Source organism: Drosophila suzukii, chromosome X (genome assembly GCF_043229965.1).
Source record: "Drosophila suzukii chromosome X, CBGP_Dsuzu_IsoJpt1.0, whole genome shotgun sequence".
Lineage (NCBI taxonomy): Eukaryota > Metazoa > Arthropoda > Insecta > Diptera > Drosophilidae > Drosophila > Drosophila suzukii.
This window is the reverse complement of record NC_092084.1, coordinates 15,140,899-15,158,897: the sequence shown is the minus strand read 5'-3', so window position 1 is coordinate 15,158,897 and position 17,999 is coordinate 15,140,899. Positions and strand designations below refer to the sequence as shown.

At 39.5% G+C, this 17,999-nt stretch overlaps 4 protein-coding genes across 5 annotated transcripts; 2 read left to right on the top strand and 2 right to left on the bottom strand.

Moving 5' to 3' along the window:
* Positions 1-438: 438 nt before the first annotated feature.
* LOC118878175 (uncharacterized) lies at positions 439-1,460 on the bottom strand. Its single transcript, XM_070997710.1, has 3 exons — positions 1,331-1,460; positions 929-1,272; positions 439-868 (listed from the first exon to the last, which is right to left on the bottom strand). Exons 2-3 carry the CDS (start codon positions 1,181-1,183, stop codon positions 590-592), a joined length of 534 nt encoding a protein of 177 aa, XP_070853811.1. The 5' UTR covers positions 1,184-1,272; positions 1,331-1,460; the 3' UTR covers positions 439-589.
* Positions 1,461-4,357: 2,897 nt separating this feature from the next.
* On the bottom strand, positions 4,358-10,855 carry LOC108018876 (E3 ubiquitin-protein ligase KCMF1). Of its 2 annotated transcripts, none has more exons than XM_065868061.2 (2): positions 10,507-10,855; positions 4,358-5,099 (listed from the first exon to the last, which is right to left on the bottom strand). In XM_065868061.2, exons 1-2 carry the CDS (start codon positions 10,507-10,509, stop codon positions 4,401-4,403), a joined length of 702 nt encoding a protein of 233 aa, XP_065724133.2. In that variant the 5' UTR covers positions 10,510-10,855; the 3' UTR covers positions 4,358-4,400. The 2 variants fall into 2 exon arrangements, 1 of the variants encoding a protein (XP_065724133.2); XR_010654881.2 differs by lacking the exon at positions 10,507-10,855 and adding an exon at positions 5,168-5,256 and having other exon boundaries at positions 4,969-5,099.
* On the top strand, positions 6,552-7,627 carry LOC108018874 (serrate RNA effector molecule homolog). Its single transcript, XM_017086463.4, has 3 exons — positions 6,552-6,952; positions 7,036-7,113; positions 7,184-7,627. Exons 1-3 carry the CDS (start codon positions 6,657-6,659, stop codon positions 7,428-7,430), a joined length of 621 nt encoding a protein of 206 aa, XP_016941952.4. The 5' UTR covers positions 6,552-6,656; the 3' UTR covers positions 7,431-7,627.
* A 6,168-nt stretch (positions 10,856-17,023) lies between the features above and the next one.
* On the top strand, positions 17,024-17,738 carry LOC108019018 (G8 domain-containing protein DDB_G0286311). The gene has a single exon (XM_017086632.4). The coding sequence runs from the start codon at positions 17,062-17,064 to the stop codon at positions 17,635-17,637; it is 576 nt and encodes a 191-aa protein (XP_016942121.3). The 5' UTR covers positions 17,024-17,061; the 3' UTR covers positions 17,638-17,738.
* The last annotated feature ends 261 nt before the right edge of the window (positions 17,739-17,999 follow it).

The following is a 17,999-nucleotide window of genomic DNA, read 5'->3' as shown; positions in this document are numbered from 1 at the left end:
GTTTTTGTTTATATAACGTTTTTGGTTTTGCACGACTTAGAAATAAGACTTTTCGGAAAGTTTCATCCCGATACCTTAAAAGCTGAGACTAGCTTGCGTAGAAACGGACGGACGGACATGGCTAGATCGACTCGTCAATTGACGCTGATCAAGAATAAGTATACTTTTTGGAGTCGGAAACGTCTCCTTCATTGCAAATATCTGACTGAAATCATCATACCCTCTGCAAGGGTATAAATATTGAAAGGAATTAAAGGGAAATAGTTTTAATCAAATAGGTGGGATTTTAAGCTTTTCCGTCTAACATCGACTGAAGCTTTCTCTCTTGTTTTTTTAGCAACTATGCAAACTATCAATTAGTTGTTCCGAGCAATCATTAGGTATTTAATTGGTTTATTAGTATGTATGTTTATTTATATTAAAGACAAATATCTAATTCAATGAATTAAGTTTAGAATTGTCCGCATTGTAGTGTTTTTGTAACGTAACGTGAGTAGTAGGCATAGTTTAAGTTTGAGAGAGAGCCACATCTTTGGCAGAGTAAGCAGAAGTCGCGTAGTGACGTAATGACCTGGTTTGGAGAATAGTTTTAGATCTCCTGGTCCACGTCTTGAATTTTCGAAAGCTTTGGCTTCTTAGCCTGTGGAGCGAACGTATCATCTACCGTATCCTGGGAATCGCGCTTTGGCAAGGAATTTCCCTTAGACTGCTTTTGTTCCTCCTCGGATTGGCGAAGAGCTTCGGGTGAAGCTTCTTCCTCCAGGCCCATGACTCCGCCCAGCTGACGGACGTTAATCTGATCCCCGGATTGGCGAAGAGCTTCAGATGGTGGTTCTTCCCTCTGCTCACGGCCCACCGCCGACAGTCCCTGTTCGGAGGACACCTGGTCGTCAGTGTCGCATGTTTTAGTGACAAGGGTTACACTGACCTGCTGATCTGCGTCGATTTTCTTGGGGGATTCCTCACCCTTGGAGTCCTTCTCCAGGCCCTTCACATAGGTGTTCGAAGGCGGTTCCGCCTCGATCTCCGGCTTTTCACCCTTGCCGGAGGTAGTCGCCGACTCGAGAGCTGCAATTCCGGGCTTCTCGGTGGCTACGGACATGATTGCAATCCCCGAGTCCATTGATGCGTCGTTTTCCCCCTTCTGGTTGAAGGAGACATCGAGGTCGGGCATATCGGCCATATTGTTCACGTGTGCAAAGTTTTTGCTGGCTGATTTTTTTTAAAACGTCGTCTCGGTGATCCTTACCGCTGCTGAAAACCACTTAGCACCTTGATCCAACACCCCAAATAGGTTAATTAGGAATTATACAAGTTTTAATGCGCTTACTTTCAGTGGGAACCAATTTCACGTTGCAAGAAAAAAAAAAATTTTAACATTCAATATCTTGACTGATATTTGACAGACACTTAGTGTGGTCGCACGCCATTAGGGTTTGCCAGAATCAGTGTTGCCAGATTACTGCGAGTTGATAATCCCTTAGCAAGTCTGGGCACATTTATTATATCTGTTACGATTCTCCAAAGTAATCCCTTAAGTGACTTTTCCTAATCTTCTGCCTGGTTTGATAACTTGATGGATGGTTTTCAGTGGCTTCAATGATTATTGCTGACCGATGGTAGATATCCGAAAAGTGTTTGATTCCAATGGGATCTTCGCAAGGGGGTTTCTGGTGTTGCTGTTGCTAATCAGACCGATTGAATTTGGTTTTAGTCTAATTATCTTAAGAATTGAATTTTTGGTTAACCATTGCAGGTCGTTCTCGTGGGAACATTGTATGTACAGAGCTTTCCAATTTTCAGAAAACTAAAAACTAATAAAAGAAATTTTAATTTACTAGCGTGTGTTTACCGAAAACGAAAAATAACGGTTTTTGTATTATTTTGATTTTAATTAATTATCTGGTCGTTCCTATGGCAGCTACATATATGATAAAGTCTTCCGTTTTTAATCAATTTTGTTTGAAGTTCTGAAATATTAAAGTAATTATATTAGGAAATAAATATAAATATGTCGAATAACACAGAACTTATAATTTTTTCATTTTTTGTAAGGGGGTAGCTCGGTTTTTTTTGGGATTCAGATTTTGGTCAAAAATACTTATTTTTTAGTGGTTTTTCAGTTGTAGTTAAGCCAAATCAAGGCGTAAGCTAAAAGACCGACAGATTTGAGCAGCTTGCTTCAATTGCTATCGATCCCCATCATTTTAAGGAAGATTTATTTTTTGACAAATTTTTTCATTTTTTGTAAGGGGGTAGCTCGGTTTTTTTTGGGATTCAGATTTTGGTCAAAAATACTAATTTTTTAGTGGTTTTTCAGTCGTAGTTTAGCCAAATCAAGGCGTACAGCTAAAAGACCGACAGATTTGAGCAGCTTGTTTCAATTGCTATCGATCCATATCATTTTAAGGAAGATTTATTTTTTGACAAATTTTTTCATTTTTTGTAAGGGGGTAGCTCGTTTTTTTTTGGGATTCAGATTTTGGTCAAAAATACTAATTTTTTAGTGGTTTTTCAGTCGTAGTTTAGCCAAATCAAGGCGTACAGCTAAGACACCGACCGATTTGAGCAGCTTGTTTCAATTGCTATCTATCCCCATCACTTTAAGGAAGATTTATTTTTTGACAAATTTTTTCATTTTTTGAAAGGGGGTAGCTCGGTTTTTTTTGGGATTCAGATTTTGGTCAAAAATACTCATTTTTTAGTGGTTTTTCAGTCGTAGTTTAGCCAAATCAAGGCGTACAGCTAAAAGACCGACAGATTTGAGCAGCTTGTTTCAATTGCTATCGATCCATATCATTTTAAGGACGATTTATTTTTTGACAAATTTTTTCATTTTTTGTAAGGGGGTAGCTCGGTTTTTTGGGGACTCAGATTTTGGTCAAAAAATCTCATTTTATAGTCGTTTTTCAGTCGTAGTTTAGCCAAATCAAGGCGTACAGCTAAAAGACCGACAGATATGAGCAGCTTGCTTCAATTGCTATCGATCCATATCATTTTAAGGAAGATTTATTTTTTGACAAATTTTTTCATTTTTTGTAAGGGGGTAGCTCGGTTTTTTTTGGGATTCAGATTTTGGTCAAAAATACTCATTTTTTAGTGGTTTTTCAGTCGCAGTTTAGTCAAATCAAGGCGTACAGCTAAGAGACCGACAGTTTTGAGCAGCTTGCTTTAATTGCTATCGATCTCCATCACTTTAAGGAAGATTTATTTTTTGACAAATTTTTTCATTTTTTGTAAGGGGGTAGCTCGGTTTTTTTGGGATTCAGATTTAGGTCAAAAATGCCCATTTTTTAGTGGTTTTTCAGTCGTAGTTTAGCCAAATCAAGGCGTACAGCTACAAGACCGACAGATTTGAGCAGCTTGCTTCAATTGCTATCGATCCCGATCAGTTTAAGGAAGATATAGTTTTTGAGAAATTTTTTCATTTTTTGTAAGGGGGTAGCTCGGTTTTTTTTAGGATCAGAATTTGGTCATAAATACTAATTTTTTAGTGGTTTTTCAGTCGTTGTTTAGTCAAATCAAGGCGTACAGCTAAGACACCGACAGATTTGAGCAGCTTGCTCAATTGCTATCGATCCCCATCATTTTAAGGAAGATTTATTTTTTGACAAATTTTTTCATTTTTTGTAAGGGGGTAGCTCGGTTTTTTTTGGGATTCAGATTTTGGTCAAAAATACTCATTTTTTAGTGGTTTTTCAGTCGTAGTTTAGCCAAATCAAGGCGTACAGCTAAAAGACCGACAGATTTGAGCAGCTTGTTTCAATTGCTATCGATCCATATCATTTTAAGGAAGATTTATTTTTTGACAAATTTTTTCATTTTTTGTAAGGGGGTAGCTCGGTTTTTTTTGGGATTCAGATTTTGGTCAAAAATACTCATTTTTTAGTGGTTTTTCAGTCGTAGTTTAGCCAAATCAAGGCGCACAGCTTAAAGACCGACAGATTTAAGCAGTTTGCTTCAATTGCTATCGATCCCCATCATTTTAAGGAAGATTAATTTTTTTAAAAAATTTTTTAATTTTCTGTAAGAGGGTAGCTTGGTTTTTTTGGGATTCAGATTTTGTAAACACCGCCAATTCAACTTGATTTCAGCAAAATAAAAACATTTTCTAATTCGAATTATATTTTCAAGAACATTTTCAACTCAAATGAGATCGTCAGAATTTTCTCTGTATAACAAAAATAGTAAAAAGTAATTTTAAATTTAAAATGTTTAATATGCCTAGTTTAAAATAATATCTGAAATAATATAAAGCATATTGGAAGAAGATGAACAGACGAAATAATATGTTTCAGATATTAAAAGATAATGGCTTTATTTATGTTTATTAGTTTGTAAACTATGTGTTTCTTTGTTGCCATGGTGCTCCTGTGACTTCCTGGTCCTCAGGACAGGCCTCACATCTCGACGATCTCATCGTCGCTTAAGTCCTCGGAAGGAGCCAAGGGGGGCGTGCCCCTGGGCAGAAGGAAACGCACCTGTGGCATTTGGGCGGATGGCAGGGTGTGATGGGTGGCCATTCCAAATCCAGTAGATGGCTCCGTGGCCGTAAAGTCCAGGCTTTGCTGGGGCCATAGGAATTCGGAGTGGGGTTCTGCGAAGGAAGAAGAAGGGGAGCCGGGAACCCTCAAAGGGCTCGCTGGATGCCAAAGGATCAAGTGGGTGGTAATGTTGTTGACCCTGTTGGGATGCGAGGCCGGAACAGCCACGCAGAGCGGACAAATGACGGAGAGGCGCACCAGGCGGTGCTCCATCTGGCAGTGCCTCATCAGTTCTCCGGCGGACATGCCCATTCCGCCGCACAGTGGGCATGTGTAGCTATCGGCGCACAGATCCGGCGTCTGCTCGCCGGCAAAGAAAAGCTCGCGGGCGGCGCGGTCCAGGAGGCACTGGAACGGGTGATCCTGCTCGTGCTGTCCAGTGGTGACCCCGTTCTCGTGGCAGTCGGCGCACAGATCGTAGTCCGGGCAGCGCAGGCACTTGTAGCGGTAGTGGATCAGCCGGGAGCTACCGCAGCCATCGCAGTTCACGTCCCAGTGGATCAACGTCTCCAGATACTGCTCGTCAGGGCTTACAGGGGGATTCCTTGGCGAATCCTGCACAAATTCCAAGCAATGCAAAAGTTAACAATTTCAAGAAGCCCTTCAAGGAAAACACCTCTTACACTAGTTTACTAATTAGTTTAATTTCATAAGAAAATTTATTATTCTTTGATTTCAATTTTTAACTTTTCTAATCACTTACACTCCCAAAAAAAAATTGTATATATTTTTATTTTTAAATGACAACCGACAAAACAGTTTATTAATTATTCAACAACAATGTTCCAAACACTGAAAATTGTTTTTACGCAATTCTCGGTTTTTATTAATCAAATAGCCTTCAAGTTCTAACACAATTTAAAATTTTTCCTTCCTGCATATTGTATTACGAGGGCTGCTATTTAAGTTTCTAGCCATATTGCGACCAATTAACCTTTTCCCAATAAAAGTTTGGACTTTTATCGATAAAAGCGTTTAATCTAAAACTTACCTCGGCGCATTTCCGTGCCATAATCTTTCACAACTTTCGACGTGGATTAGTGCAAGGAAAATTTGATAGATTGTTTGAAATCGGATTTTCGTTGACGAGCCAAATATCGAAAGTGGTTCGTGGAAGAAGTGGCGACAGTTTCGCTTGAGCAACGTAAAAAGGTCAATTCTGAGTGGTATACCACAATTTGTTTGCCTGAAGTCTTCGGAGAAATTCGAAAAAGGAACAAGAGATGACGGATCATTGTGCACCATGACAATGCCAGCTTTCACACATCAGCTCAAACCAGCGAAAAACTATAAAGCCCTTTTGATGATAAATATTCTCATGTTTGTTATTAGGTCAGAAATATATATAGCAACCCTCGTAACTAACAATTGGGCAAACAAAAAAATTGTAAACTGAATATTATTAAAGTGATTTTAACACATCGTCTTAAAAATCGTGTGTACAAAAGTTTTATGCAAATATTTTCTGCCAAATATCTTTTTAACACTTATTGCGATTTTTCAATCGTAGCCATGCGTATAGCAAAAAGGACCAACTGTTATAGCAGCTTGCTATTTCAGTTTGTCGTTTCTTGCGGAAATTTCTTATTACGTTCTTTTACCCTTACTCTACAATTAACGGGTATACATAACTATCACTTGCAATGAAAGAAGTGTTAGATAAAGCTAAAGTAAGTACCCGAATTAAGACTTTTGGCAAGAAAAAAGAAATACCTTGAAAATTCAACAAATTTCAGCAATTCATAGAACGACCCTAAATAGCTCCTTTTGAATTTTCAAACAGTTGTGATCAGTTTTTCGGAAGTAAATACACGTAACTAAAATACACGCCTAAAATTATTAATAAGGTAAGAAGAACTTAGATATACTTAATAAACTGATTTTAAAATAAATATTGCTTACTGGTGGTATTAAAATATTACAGAGTAACCATGGCTTTTTAAGCTAATAGGGTGACAACTCTGGTTTTCAGCAGATAGGTCTTATCGAACGAAAATTGCTAACGAAGCAACCCGAGAGTTCCTGAAAAATATTACGTCTGACAATTCAGTTCGACAATTGATATTAACAAAACGGAGCTAAAGGTGATTTGTGATATTTTCTAAACGAGCAATGGCGAGTCGGCCGAAAAATGAATACGACGATTCTTCGGAAGAGGAAAACGAAACAATTATGAAACTCTTAAAAGGAATTTTCGATGCGGACTCAGAGGAGGAGGACTCAGAGGAGGAGGCACCATTGGAGGAGGCACCATCCACAAGCCACAGGTGCAAGAAGCGCGGAAGGAAGCGCGGAAGGAAGTATTCTTCGGAGGACGCAGAGGAGGAGGAGGAAGGTCCCTCCACAAGCCGCAAGCGCAAGCGCAAGCGCAAGAAGAAGCGCCGCAAGAAGTCCAAGTCTTCTGACAGGTAGGATGGAACAGATATTTTCATTTTAGGCTGAGCAGCTAGAATGCTTTGTGTACTTATAACATGGGTTTTCTTCAATTTAGGGCCCGAATGCCCGTAGAATATCCAGAAATAGATGAACCATTAGGAGCAGACACAACCCCTGAACCGCTTTCGCCCTGGTAAGCCATCTTAAGTTAATTTGGCAAATTATCCAAATTTCATTATTTAATTTCATAAAAACCATTTCAGTGCCCCGGTCTTAGAACCGTCGGCCGAAGAGTATATTGTGGAGGGTGTGGACTTGAATGGTGTGGTGGAGTCGTCGGAAGCGGAGGGTCCTGGGAGTTCTATGGCAAGTCAGGAGAAGTCAGAATCTCCACCCTACGAAGCAATCGAATGCGTGTTGTCCGAGGAATCTTCCTCGGAAGAAGGTGACGGTCCTAGCAACATTACTTGTCCACTACCTGGACAAGGAAATGACCCGATTGTCAATTAGACTCGATGAGACGGGAATGATCCAGGTGAGGCGGATGAAGTTCTAAAGAAACGTTACCTGCTTTCGGCCAGATATCGGAACCCCTAATCAACCAGAATAAAGAAGTCCCACAGACACGCAAAAAAATAACTGTTCGGTGTTTACGCAGTTAAATAAATAATTAATTTTCATAATCCTGAGAAGAGCCCTTGGTGATATAAAAAAAATTAATGAATATTATAATGCAATGAATGGGAAAGAACTTACAATATATTCTTTGGCAAGTTTTTCAACCAAAGTAAACACTTTTTGGCTTAAATAAGGGGTAGCAAAAATCATGTGTTTAAAGGGATTTATTAAAGCTGTGTTTTAAAATATAAGATTTAATAATTTAATTTTAAATTCTCCTAGCTTAAGGCCCAGTTGCTATAGCTAGAATAAATGGTTGGTGGCAATTTGCAATTGTCACAAAACCAGAATATAAATAAATAACAAATTTTAAAAGCCTTATAATAATATTTCTAATAAAATTAGTCATTGCAATATTTCTTTCTACATCCATTTCAATTTATAAAAAACTTCTCTGAATATATAAATGTACTTCTAATCATCAAAAAGGAAGTTGCCAAAATTGTAATTTCGAAAATATTCCTTTCGAGTTCAAAATCAGGGCTCTATTTTTTTGGTCCGCAGTGTGTGGCCCGTCGAAGGCCTCATCCGCGTCGAGTCAGATATATGTTTAGCCTAAAATCCACTCCCCCGACTCCTTGAAATATATACCGCCTTTCGGCTCGTTTTGGTTTCGTTTGTTCGCGCTTTGTACATAAATTTCATGCAAATTGACTAATTAATTTTTGCGCAATGGATTCTTATCGCATGCACTGGGCAATATATTTGATATTTGCATAATGCACGTGTATTGCCGGGTGTGTTTTTCAGGTGGGTTCAGGTGAGTTCAGGTGATGGGCCTAAGGCCAACCCACGCACTCGCTTTCTGCCCCAGGCTGCCACACACTGAAAACTATTTTGCCTAACTCAAGGTGTTCGCAAATAAACAAATCTAAATCCAATCCATAAATAGGGTATATTTATTTGACGCAGCAATTTTGTGGGATTTTATTGCCCCCTAAGTACTATCTTTTTGCTATGAAAACATCATTATTATTTCAGACCATCCTTATAGATTGCCCCATTTTTTTGCAGTTCATCCGCTGCGGTGCGGTAAAAACAACAACCATTTTAATGACGGATATTAAGCATAACCACACAACTAAACGCAGAGCGAAAGGGGGTACACTGCGGGAAAACGGGGGGCGAAATGTGCAATGCTTCCGTGTTTTTCCCGCAGGACAGCGACTGACTTTAAGCCTGCCAAATATGCTGATTGCAGCAATAATGATGATTATGTTTGCGCGGCCTGCATGCGCGGCTCGAATTTGTTGGCCACAGCGGAAGGAAGTCGAAAGCATTGACAATGCCAGCGACACGAAACATGGCCAAAAGGGGTTGGCAGAGGGGGGCTACAGGGGGGGTAGCAGGGGGCCTTAGGGGCGCCCCAAAGGGGGACAAGTGCAGCCACAATGCCAACGACAATGACGAGCTGCAAAGGCATTTAACGACTTGCAAATGCCACTGCTCCTGCCACTTGACTACTTGACTACTTGACTGACTGACAAACTGACTAACTGACATCCAACAAATGCGAAAAAGAAACATCTAGCGGGTTGGTAAGCGGCAGCTTATGGAAATACACAAGACCGCATGAGGCAAATCGTTCTGGGAAATACTCTTCCCCAAGAAAATACATATAAATACACCTGAACCATCATTTATATCATCATATCATCATCATATTTTTAAATATTTTTGAAAACGTGTTAGATATTTTATAAGATTTCTTAAAACCCCTATTTCTAAATGCAGAATAATTTTTACTTGAATATATCTAAATGACTAAATTGCTTTACTAAAAATATTAATTTAGTTTCATTTAAAATATCTTTATAAAGAAAGTTCAACAAATATGATTGAAATTCTGTTTAACTCTCTATAAATATTTGTTTATTCTATTTTTCAAGCATAAGCATTATTGGAAAATCGAGCAACTCCGCTGTATTTTAGGGCATACACTGTGCAACAAAATTATTGCATTGCGTGCATAAACTTTTGCAGGGCCTGCGTATCCGAAACGCAGTTAGTTTTGCCCACCGCTTTTCCGCTTTCCACATTCCCGACCCTCGGAAAACCGGCCTTTCTATACCGGATGAGTCTTTGCCTGTGTGGCCATATTAGCAAAGTGAATTGGTTTTTATTTGTAACGGAAATGTGGAAAATTATTTTCAGCTGTTTGGTCGTTTGGTGATTTGCATAAGTCGCAGGTGACAGTCGTCGCTGTTTTTTCCCAGCCTTGGTTTTCCCTCACTCCCATTTCTTTCTCTGTACGAGTCGCACACACTGAGAGAAGAGTTTTTACATAAAAAAAGGTCATTGCAATTCAGCTATTAGAAAAATGTAAGAATAATACTCTTTGTTTGCCAAATGACAATGTTTTTTTTTGAAGTATCTAAAAGGGGCTCTTGTTATTTTTCAAATTTGTTAAGTATATTTTTTCATATTTCTATATGGCTAAGATCTTTGATTTTTGGACATTTAGAAAAGAACATGTCTAGTATATTTATATTTCAGTACATGTATATTTTATATTTTAAAAATTTGGTGAGCTTAAACAGAACGGTTTTCACTTAGAAAAATAATTAATGTTATTTTAAAAAATTATTACTTAAATAAATAAAAAATGTTGGTAAGCATTTAACATTTTTAAAATGTGTTTAATCAAACAAGAATATTTTTTCATTCGGCAAATATTATTTTAAGAAATATTTGAAAATATCAAAAAGCTCTTTGACTTTTTTTATGTAATCTTTCATAGTTATTATATATGGAAAAATCGATGAATTTTAGACTAGCTTATTATAAAAGTCTGTTATTTTATATATCAGTGAAATTCCTAAGGTGTAGGGACTAGTTTCTCGCAGTGCGCAAAGTGGCCCCAAGAATCTAAAGCAGCAGCTGTGGCTTAGTCCGATTTTCCTCTTACCATGCATGCCCAAAGCGGCTTAAGTGAGCGGTGGGAACAGGACCAGCAACCAGCAACCAGCAACCAGCGATTCGGGATCAGGAGGATGAAAGACCAGGAGTCCTTGGACTTGCCGTTGGAGTCCCTTAGCAGCCAGTCGACAAACTGGACAAAACTGGACGAACTGGGCGACGACTGACCGGCGGTGATAAGAATATCCGAGTGGACTTGGCCCCTTTTGTCCGCCGGTTATAAACACATAACACAAGACATTTGAGTGGGGAAGTTTTGGGTTGTTTTGTTTACGTCTCGGAATCGAGGGTCTTATGCGTTTCGGTGGGCGGAGTGGCGCAGGGGCGTGGCAGCGATCGCTGGCGGTCGCGGAAAAAACTGAGAACCTAAGCGGATTGTAGCTATTTGCCATCTTGATGATTGATTCAATGCAAGTTTTATTTCGGGTATTTTTTAGGCCATTCGACAAGCGATTTTGGTATTTTATTTATGGCTTTTTTATCATCCGCGTCTCTTCGACCAGCCATAAATTTGATGTCCAACAAAGAGGATACAAACTCGGAGCAAAGGCCATTTGTTCTTCAATATTAGATTTTAAAGATTCCGCAATAATGGAGTTTAAATATGAAAATGTTTAGCACGCGCTTGTTTTAACTAATAATAATACATTATATACTCTGCATTTATTGTTTATAAGCAAATAAATGTATAATTTATTTTCAAAAATGCTTTCAGGAATTAGTTTATGAACGTTATGCACATTTTATTTCCACCAATGTCGTTAAATATTTGCCTCGCAAATACCAAAAATCATTCAATTTTTAATTTGTTTAAAATTTGGACTGGTAAAATTATTTCTTCTTAATAATATTTGTGTCAAATCGAAAGTACTACCAATATTTCAGTTTGCTCTAAGCTGATTTATTATTATTATTGATGCCGACTTGTTTCCGTTGTTGAAGTGCCCGCAAAAGATTGGTATTTTGGAATTTAATTCAATTTATTTTTCATTTCAGAGCTCGAGACTCGTGACTTTTGGCCAGAGGTCCTCGGAGAGATGCAGTGGATGGATTTTCCGACCTGTCCGATTTTCCCGCCGCCCCCGTCATGAATTTTCCAAGGCCCCCCACCTCCGCCGACCACAGTTTTCCCTTTGAGCTGTGTGCTCTTTGGGTGTCCGTTGGCTTTGCAGGTTTTTATGCATGTGGCCATTAACTGTCGGCTTTCCCCTTTTTAGGGGGGGGGGGGGGGGGGGGGAAAGGGGTGTGCTGCCTCCAGCCATGGTCGACCCCCTTTCCGACCCTCCCCTCCCCCCCAAAACCCAGGGGCGGTCATCAGCATTGCAACATTTGCTAGCTTGACTTGCAGCTGCTCGTGGGAAATCAGTTTAATGGAAATTATAGCATTCGATTACTTCTCAAACTAAGCCTACATTCGGACCGCTTTTCCGACCGATTTGCCCCCGCTTTTCCGTCGCTTTTCCATCCCACTTAAGTGGCCCGGATTGCGGCTCATCAAGGAAAAGGCAAAGGCATCTAGGAAAATGGTCTCAGTTAATCGGAGTTCTTGTCAAATGCCTAAAAGTATGCAGCAAAACGAAAAAGGGGGAAAAGTGCCGGAAAATGCAGCTGGCGTTGGCTTGGAAAATCCTTCTGGTCAGAGCAGGTGAGCGGCATTTTCCATTTAAGTGACAAACCAACGGACATGCAATCGCCCACAGAGGGAAAGCGATTTTCGCAGAGATATGAGGGGACCCGATAAGAATAGACAAATGCTAATCGGAACAAGCACTTTCTATTTAAAACTAACAAATAGAATGAAATAATATAAAATAAATTCAAAACTCTAGGATCAGGAAGGCCTTCTTTAAATTGCATTAATACTTCAGCCGTTTAAGCGTAGATATATATAATATTTTTTTAATTGTTTATAATACAATATAATAGCAGCAGCTAAAAAAAACAGGTTTTAAAGCAGACAAACTGAACTATCGATAAGCATAACCTTCCGGCCAAGTAAAAAATATAATATTGAAAAATGTGTGCTGTGGTAAAAATTAAAAAATTGTGGATTTCAATCACAAATGATTGGGATTTTAGGTACAAGTCTTACGAAGTATTACATTCCATATTGCATATACTTGAAAGCATTTCTTAAATTATCTTTACTGAGACCCGCCGCTACTCTTTTTATTGTTTAATTTACAAGATAATATAATTTTCAGAAACAATTTTATTTATAAGTATTGTACATATAAGTCTATTAACAATTTAATTTATAAGTTAAAAGATCCTAAGAAAAAGAATATATATTTTATTGTAAAAATAAATTATTACCAAGGAAAAATTGGTAATATACCATTCAATTATTCAACATTTTTGGTTTTCGAATAAACATAAAATTTTTCTATTTATCTTTACAAATTCTTTCGTAATATTTTGATTTTTTATTAAGTTTAAATATTTTTGCTACCTAAAGATAGATTTTTTATTTTAGGCATTGCAAACAAGTTGTTTGGGGCTAGCAAAATGGAAAAAATCTGAGACATGAAAAGTGTATTTCTCGTTTTGTGTTCAACTGGGGACTACGTGATGACCCCACACCTCCGGCGTGCATGTGGCTGTGTGAAGGTCACGTGTCCGCACTCCACACCCCCTGCCACCCCCCTAAAACACCACCCCCCCCAAAAAAAAACCACCCCTTTCGTTGGCTGTCGAATTTCGACAGTGAGTTTAATGAAGTGCAACGAGAACTGCAAGCAATTGAAATGCATTTGGCATTTTCCGGGGGGCGGTGGATGTGGGCAAAAAAACTGCACCTGAAGATGCAGTGTTTTCCTCATTTGGCAGCCTTTTTTGTTTGGTTTTTCTTCTCTTCTTTTTTTTTTGTTGCATCATCAAGGGCCGTTGAACATGCCACACGCATCGCCGAAATAAAAGTAAAGACACGGGTGGTGCACCTTTTGATTTTCTTTGCGCCTCATGGGGGAAAACGGATAAAAGACAGCAAGGAAAAACTGTTCCCACTCTGTTAACGTCTGCTGTTAAGTTTTCCTCGTTTTCCGCTGCCGACGTCGCTGCCTCTGCCGGCGCCTGCGCCTCTCCTGAAAATCATCCTTCGTATTTCGAACTAACCATTCGGGTCTCCCTTCGTCTCGGGATGTTCTAAAATTTATTTTAGATCACCTGCTTTGGGACATCGTGACCCACCAAGAGGGTCTCGGATTTTTGGGACTCGTCGCATTCAGCGATTTGCAGCGCTCAGGAGCAGTTGCACAGGGCGTATGCGCAATGTGCGTATGCGTGATATTCGGCTGGTCGATGGCCATGGCCAGTGGGATATATGGCGAAAAGACGAAATAATATCCGCAAGATTTGCATACAGCCAAAAGGTGAAGTCGAAGAAGGGGGCGACGACGATGGGAAACGTTTGTGTTGCAAATGCACTTGACTTGGAGACTTTTGCAACTTGGCTTCGTTTGGGTCGACTTGCTCATTACTGCGGCGCTTATGATGATAATTTCTGGCCAGTGAAGGGGATCCATCTGCAAATAGTTGGGCCCCGGCCGCCAGGAAGTCATGGTTTCTGGGCCCCAGACTCTGGAATGGGGTCCTAACAAGTTCGAGGGGGGGGGAACCAGAGGAGCTGGGGGCAGCAGCTCCTCCAAGTTGTTCTCGGAATGACTGACTCTCCAGTCAAAGTTAAACTTGGTAATTGTCTAGTGCTTGAATGGTTAAGGAACTTTTGAGTTCGTGGAATTTCGGTCGGGGGATCAGATATCCAAGATGGCAAGTCTGTCTAATGAGAGGCTGCAAATTAGGAGATTGTAATGTGAGAAAAATTATAGGCTTCGAATTATTAATTGGGGTTTGGGACAAACAGTCAGAGATAAAAGTATCCAATAACCTTTAAGGTGGGGGTAACAAATTTAATATTTTAAATTACTAAATACCCACTAGATATTTTCTCTAGATTTAATTATATAATTTCTTTAATCTAAGAAAATATTATTATAATTGTTTTAACAATATTTGCTGTGCTTAAGCAGGCCCAATAAAATAAAATGCCACTAATGAAAAGCAAATAACCGAAAATAAAGCCAAAGGAGCTGAACAAAATAAATACGCGTGCAAATAAATTATAATTATAATAAGTAATAAATAAAAGCAAATATAGCAAGTGGCGACGAGATGAGACTCCGCGCAGCGGTTTCACACGCAATTAACATATTCTCTCTGTTGCATTTAAATTGCTGCATATGGATTACGCGGTGGCTGCTGATCCCACCCACCAAAGGCCGCCCAAGGCCGCCCACCAACCCACCGAACCACCGAACCACCAACCCACCAGCACCACCCACTCGGCGCCTTCTTTCGCTCCTTCGCTGGGTCCTTTTTTTAATTACTTGTTTTTTGCAGCACGTTTTTTATTCAATTACTTGTACAAATTGCAAACAGACAAAAATGAAATGGCGAGAAAAAATGAGCAAGTATTCGGTGACGTTGGGGCATCAGGTGCCCGGATAAATGTTGCAATTTGTATGATAGCCCCCGACCTCTGACCCCCATTCCCCCCATTCCCCCACCCTTCGCCACGCCACCCCACAGGCGTCACTTTGCAGTCGTATTAAACAATTAACAAGTGTAATTGATAAACAATTAGCGGCATTATGAGCGAGCCGCATTGCGAAAAAATGTTAAACTCACATATGCAAAAGTATAAACAAAGGAAAATCGAGACGAAAACCAAGGAAACAACACCGCAGCGAGCTATACTCTAAAAACAAGGAAGAACGCTATAGTCGAGTACCTCGACTATCAGATACCCGTTACTCAAAGGGAAATGGAGATATGCAAGCAGCAAAGCGAGATTAAAATGCGCCACCTACCGGCGGTAGACAGATTTAAGCGTTATGGGCGTTGGAGTGGGCGTGGCAAATTTATTTTTGGATCAATCGATAGGTATTGACGACACCAACACATTTCAGTTAAAATTTTTTATCTAGCATGCAAATTGTGGGCGTCACAGGTTTTCGCGGTTTGTGGGCGTTTAAGTGGGCGTGGCAAACTTTTTTTTGGGTCAATCGATAGGTATTGATAAGAACAATACATTTCAGTTAAAATTTTCTATCTAGCATCAAAACTGTAGGAGCCACAGTTTTGGGCGGTTTGTGGGCGTTAGAGTGGGCGTGGCAGTCTACTGAAACAAACTTGCGCTGCGTAGGAAGCTCAGGAATCTGCACGCCAAATCTCAATAGCCTAGCTCCCATAGTTTCCGAGATCTCAGCGTTCATCCGGACAGACGGACAGACGGACAGACGGTCAGACGGACAGACGGACAGACGGACAGACGGACAGACGGACATGGCTAGATCGACTCGGCTAGTGATCCTGATCAAGAATATATATACTTTATGGGGTCGGAAACGCTTCCTTCTGCCTGTTACATACTTTCCGACGAATCTAGTATACCCTTTTACTCTACGAGTAACGGGTATAATAAATTCAAATGTCTTTATTAGTATCATATTGCAGGAAAATATATTTTATTGAATTTATAATCTCATAAATATTTAAATTGAAATCTCTATTATTGTATTATTTTTGTGAAAGGAATCCAATTTAAGTTGTTCCCAATCGATGCTTTAACAAATACTCCCAGTTAGGGTATCGAAAATGTATAAACAAACAAAAACGAAACGCATCTGAAACCCATGTAGTACATATAAATGCTTGATAAGGCGAGAATAATTTGTTTATGAAACCGGGCAATTCTCAGAAAACGCTAATGACTACCGCAAACAACACGATAAAAAAACAAATTGATAAATTGACATTATTTTTGGACACCATTTCGGCATAAAAATTTTTAGTTGTGTGCCCTTTAAAAAATAAGACGTTGGTGACATTAATCAAGGGTTTGATTTTAAAAGGGAATCAACGGGAAATACTTTTAGTGACAGCATTTAAAAATTGTATAACAATACATTTTTATTGTAATATATTGTAAAAAGTGATCAATTCGAAAATAAATATCAAACATTCCAAAAAAAATCAAAATGATTATAAAATATACAAAATAAGTACATAGAAATATGTACTTATACCAAAATTATATCTTATTAAAAAAACAGAAACATAAGAAAATAAAGAACTTATTATTTTTTATTATGGACCAGTAAAAAAGCACAATTTTCTTAGATCAATATAAAACGAATATTTAAATAACAGTTTTGTAAGTGCGAACCACTAGACAAATTTCATAATACTATATTTTAATGGACCCGATAATTTGTGTTGTAGGGTGCCGGGTAAAAACCCCCGAAAACTAAAGAATTGCTTACAAAAATGTCAATGTATAATGACAATTTATAGACGTTTTTCTAGTGGCCAGCCCAAAAACCAGTCAATTTGCGTATGCCCTCCTCTAAAGGTAGGAGGGATGGGGCGGGGGTGGGAAGACTGTTTCGGGTCTTGAGAGTCGCTAAGTGCCGTCTATATAAGCAAACACCCAGCGGTGATCTCCATTTAGTTGTCGTGCCGAGGGAAATCCAAACAGACGAAAATGCGAGCATCCACATTGTTGATCGGCCTACTGTTGGTGGCCAGTTGCTCCTCGATTTTGGCCAGGCCGCAGGACAGCACCACTCCTAGCAGCAGCACCACCTCAACCACCAGCACCACCACTCCAAAATCCGAGGAATCGACCAGCCCCACTACGACTACTACCACGACCACGGAAAAGCCCAAGTCGGAGTCCACAACTCCCAGTACTACCACTACTAGCACCACACCGAGTACCACCCCCAGCACCACCCTCAGTACCACCCCTAGCATAACCCCTAGCACCACTCCCAGCACCACCACAACCACTACTCCAAAACCCGATGACGATGAGGCCGCCAAACTCCTGCAGCAATGTGCCCAGCTGAGCCGTCGGAAGAAGCGCGGTGGTTCGTCCTCTTCCGAAGAAGACGACAGTAGTGAGAAGAAAGCGGCGAAGAAAGAACGCAAGCAGTTGAAGAAGCTGTGCAAGCAGTTGAGGAGGCAGCAGGAGCGCAAGCAGGAGAAGTCCCAGAAATCAGCACTATCCGAATTGGCCGATGCCCTGCGAAACTACAACCAAAAACAGAAGAACTAATGCGCCAGTCTTCTACCTTTTTTCTTTATTTTTTTTGTTGTATAGTGTATTTTATTTTTTTTAACAAAAATTAAACCAATAAATAAGCTATTCTGTTTAAATCTACAAGCTTTTTGGGTTCTGTGTAATGGAAATTGCATGTAAGTTTAATTCGGATAATAAGACGTTTGAGCCGGTGCGACTATGAAAAATAAATTTTTTAAAGAATGAAGATAAATATTCCATTAATCCATCTACAAGGGTCGATGGTCAGCATTTTTTAATATGGATTTTTTAAGTGTATATTAACGATAGCAAAAAGCCTCAGTTGAACCTGACCATTTAAAATTGATTAAGACGATAGTGGGTTACGGTTCTTAAGC

Excerpts from the sequence above, each read along its gene's own strand:
- LOC108019018 (XM_017086632.4), top strand. The coding sequence starts at position 17,062 with ATGCGAGCATCCACATTGTTGATCGGCCTACTGTTGGTGGCCAGTTGC.
- LOC118878175 (XM_070997710.1), bottom strand. The coding sequence starts at position 1,183 with ATGGCCGATATGCCCGACCTCGATGTCTCCTTCAACCAGAAGGGGGAA. Across the intron at positions 869-928 it reads AAATCGACGCAGATCAGCAG|GGACTGTCGGCGGTGGGCCG; the intron begins GTCAGTGTAACC and ends TCCTCCGAACAG.
- LOC108018874 (XM_017086463.4), top strand. The coding sequence starts at position 6,657 with ATGGCGAGTCGGCCGAAAAATGAATACGACGATTCTTCGGAAGAGGAA. Across the intron at positions 6,953-7,035 it reads AAGTCCAAGTCTTCTGACAG|GGCCCGAATGCCCGTAGAAT; the intron begins GTAGGATGGAAC and ends TCTTCAATTTAG. Across the intron at positions 7,114-7,183 it reads CCTGAACCGCTTTCGCCCTG|TGCCCCGGTCTTAGAACCGT; the intron begins GTAAGCCATCTT and ends AAACCATTTCAG.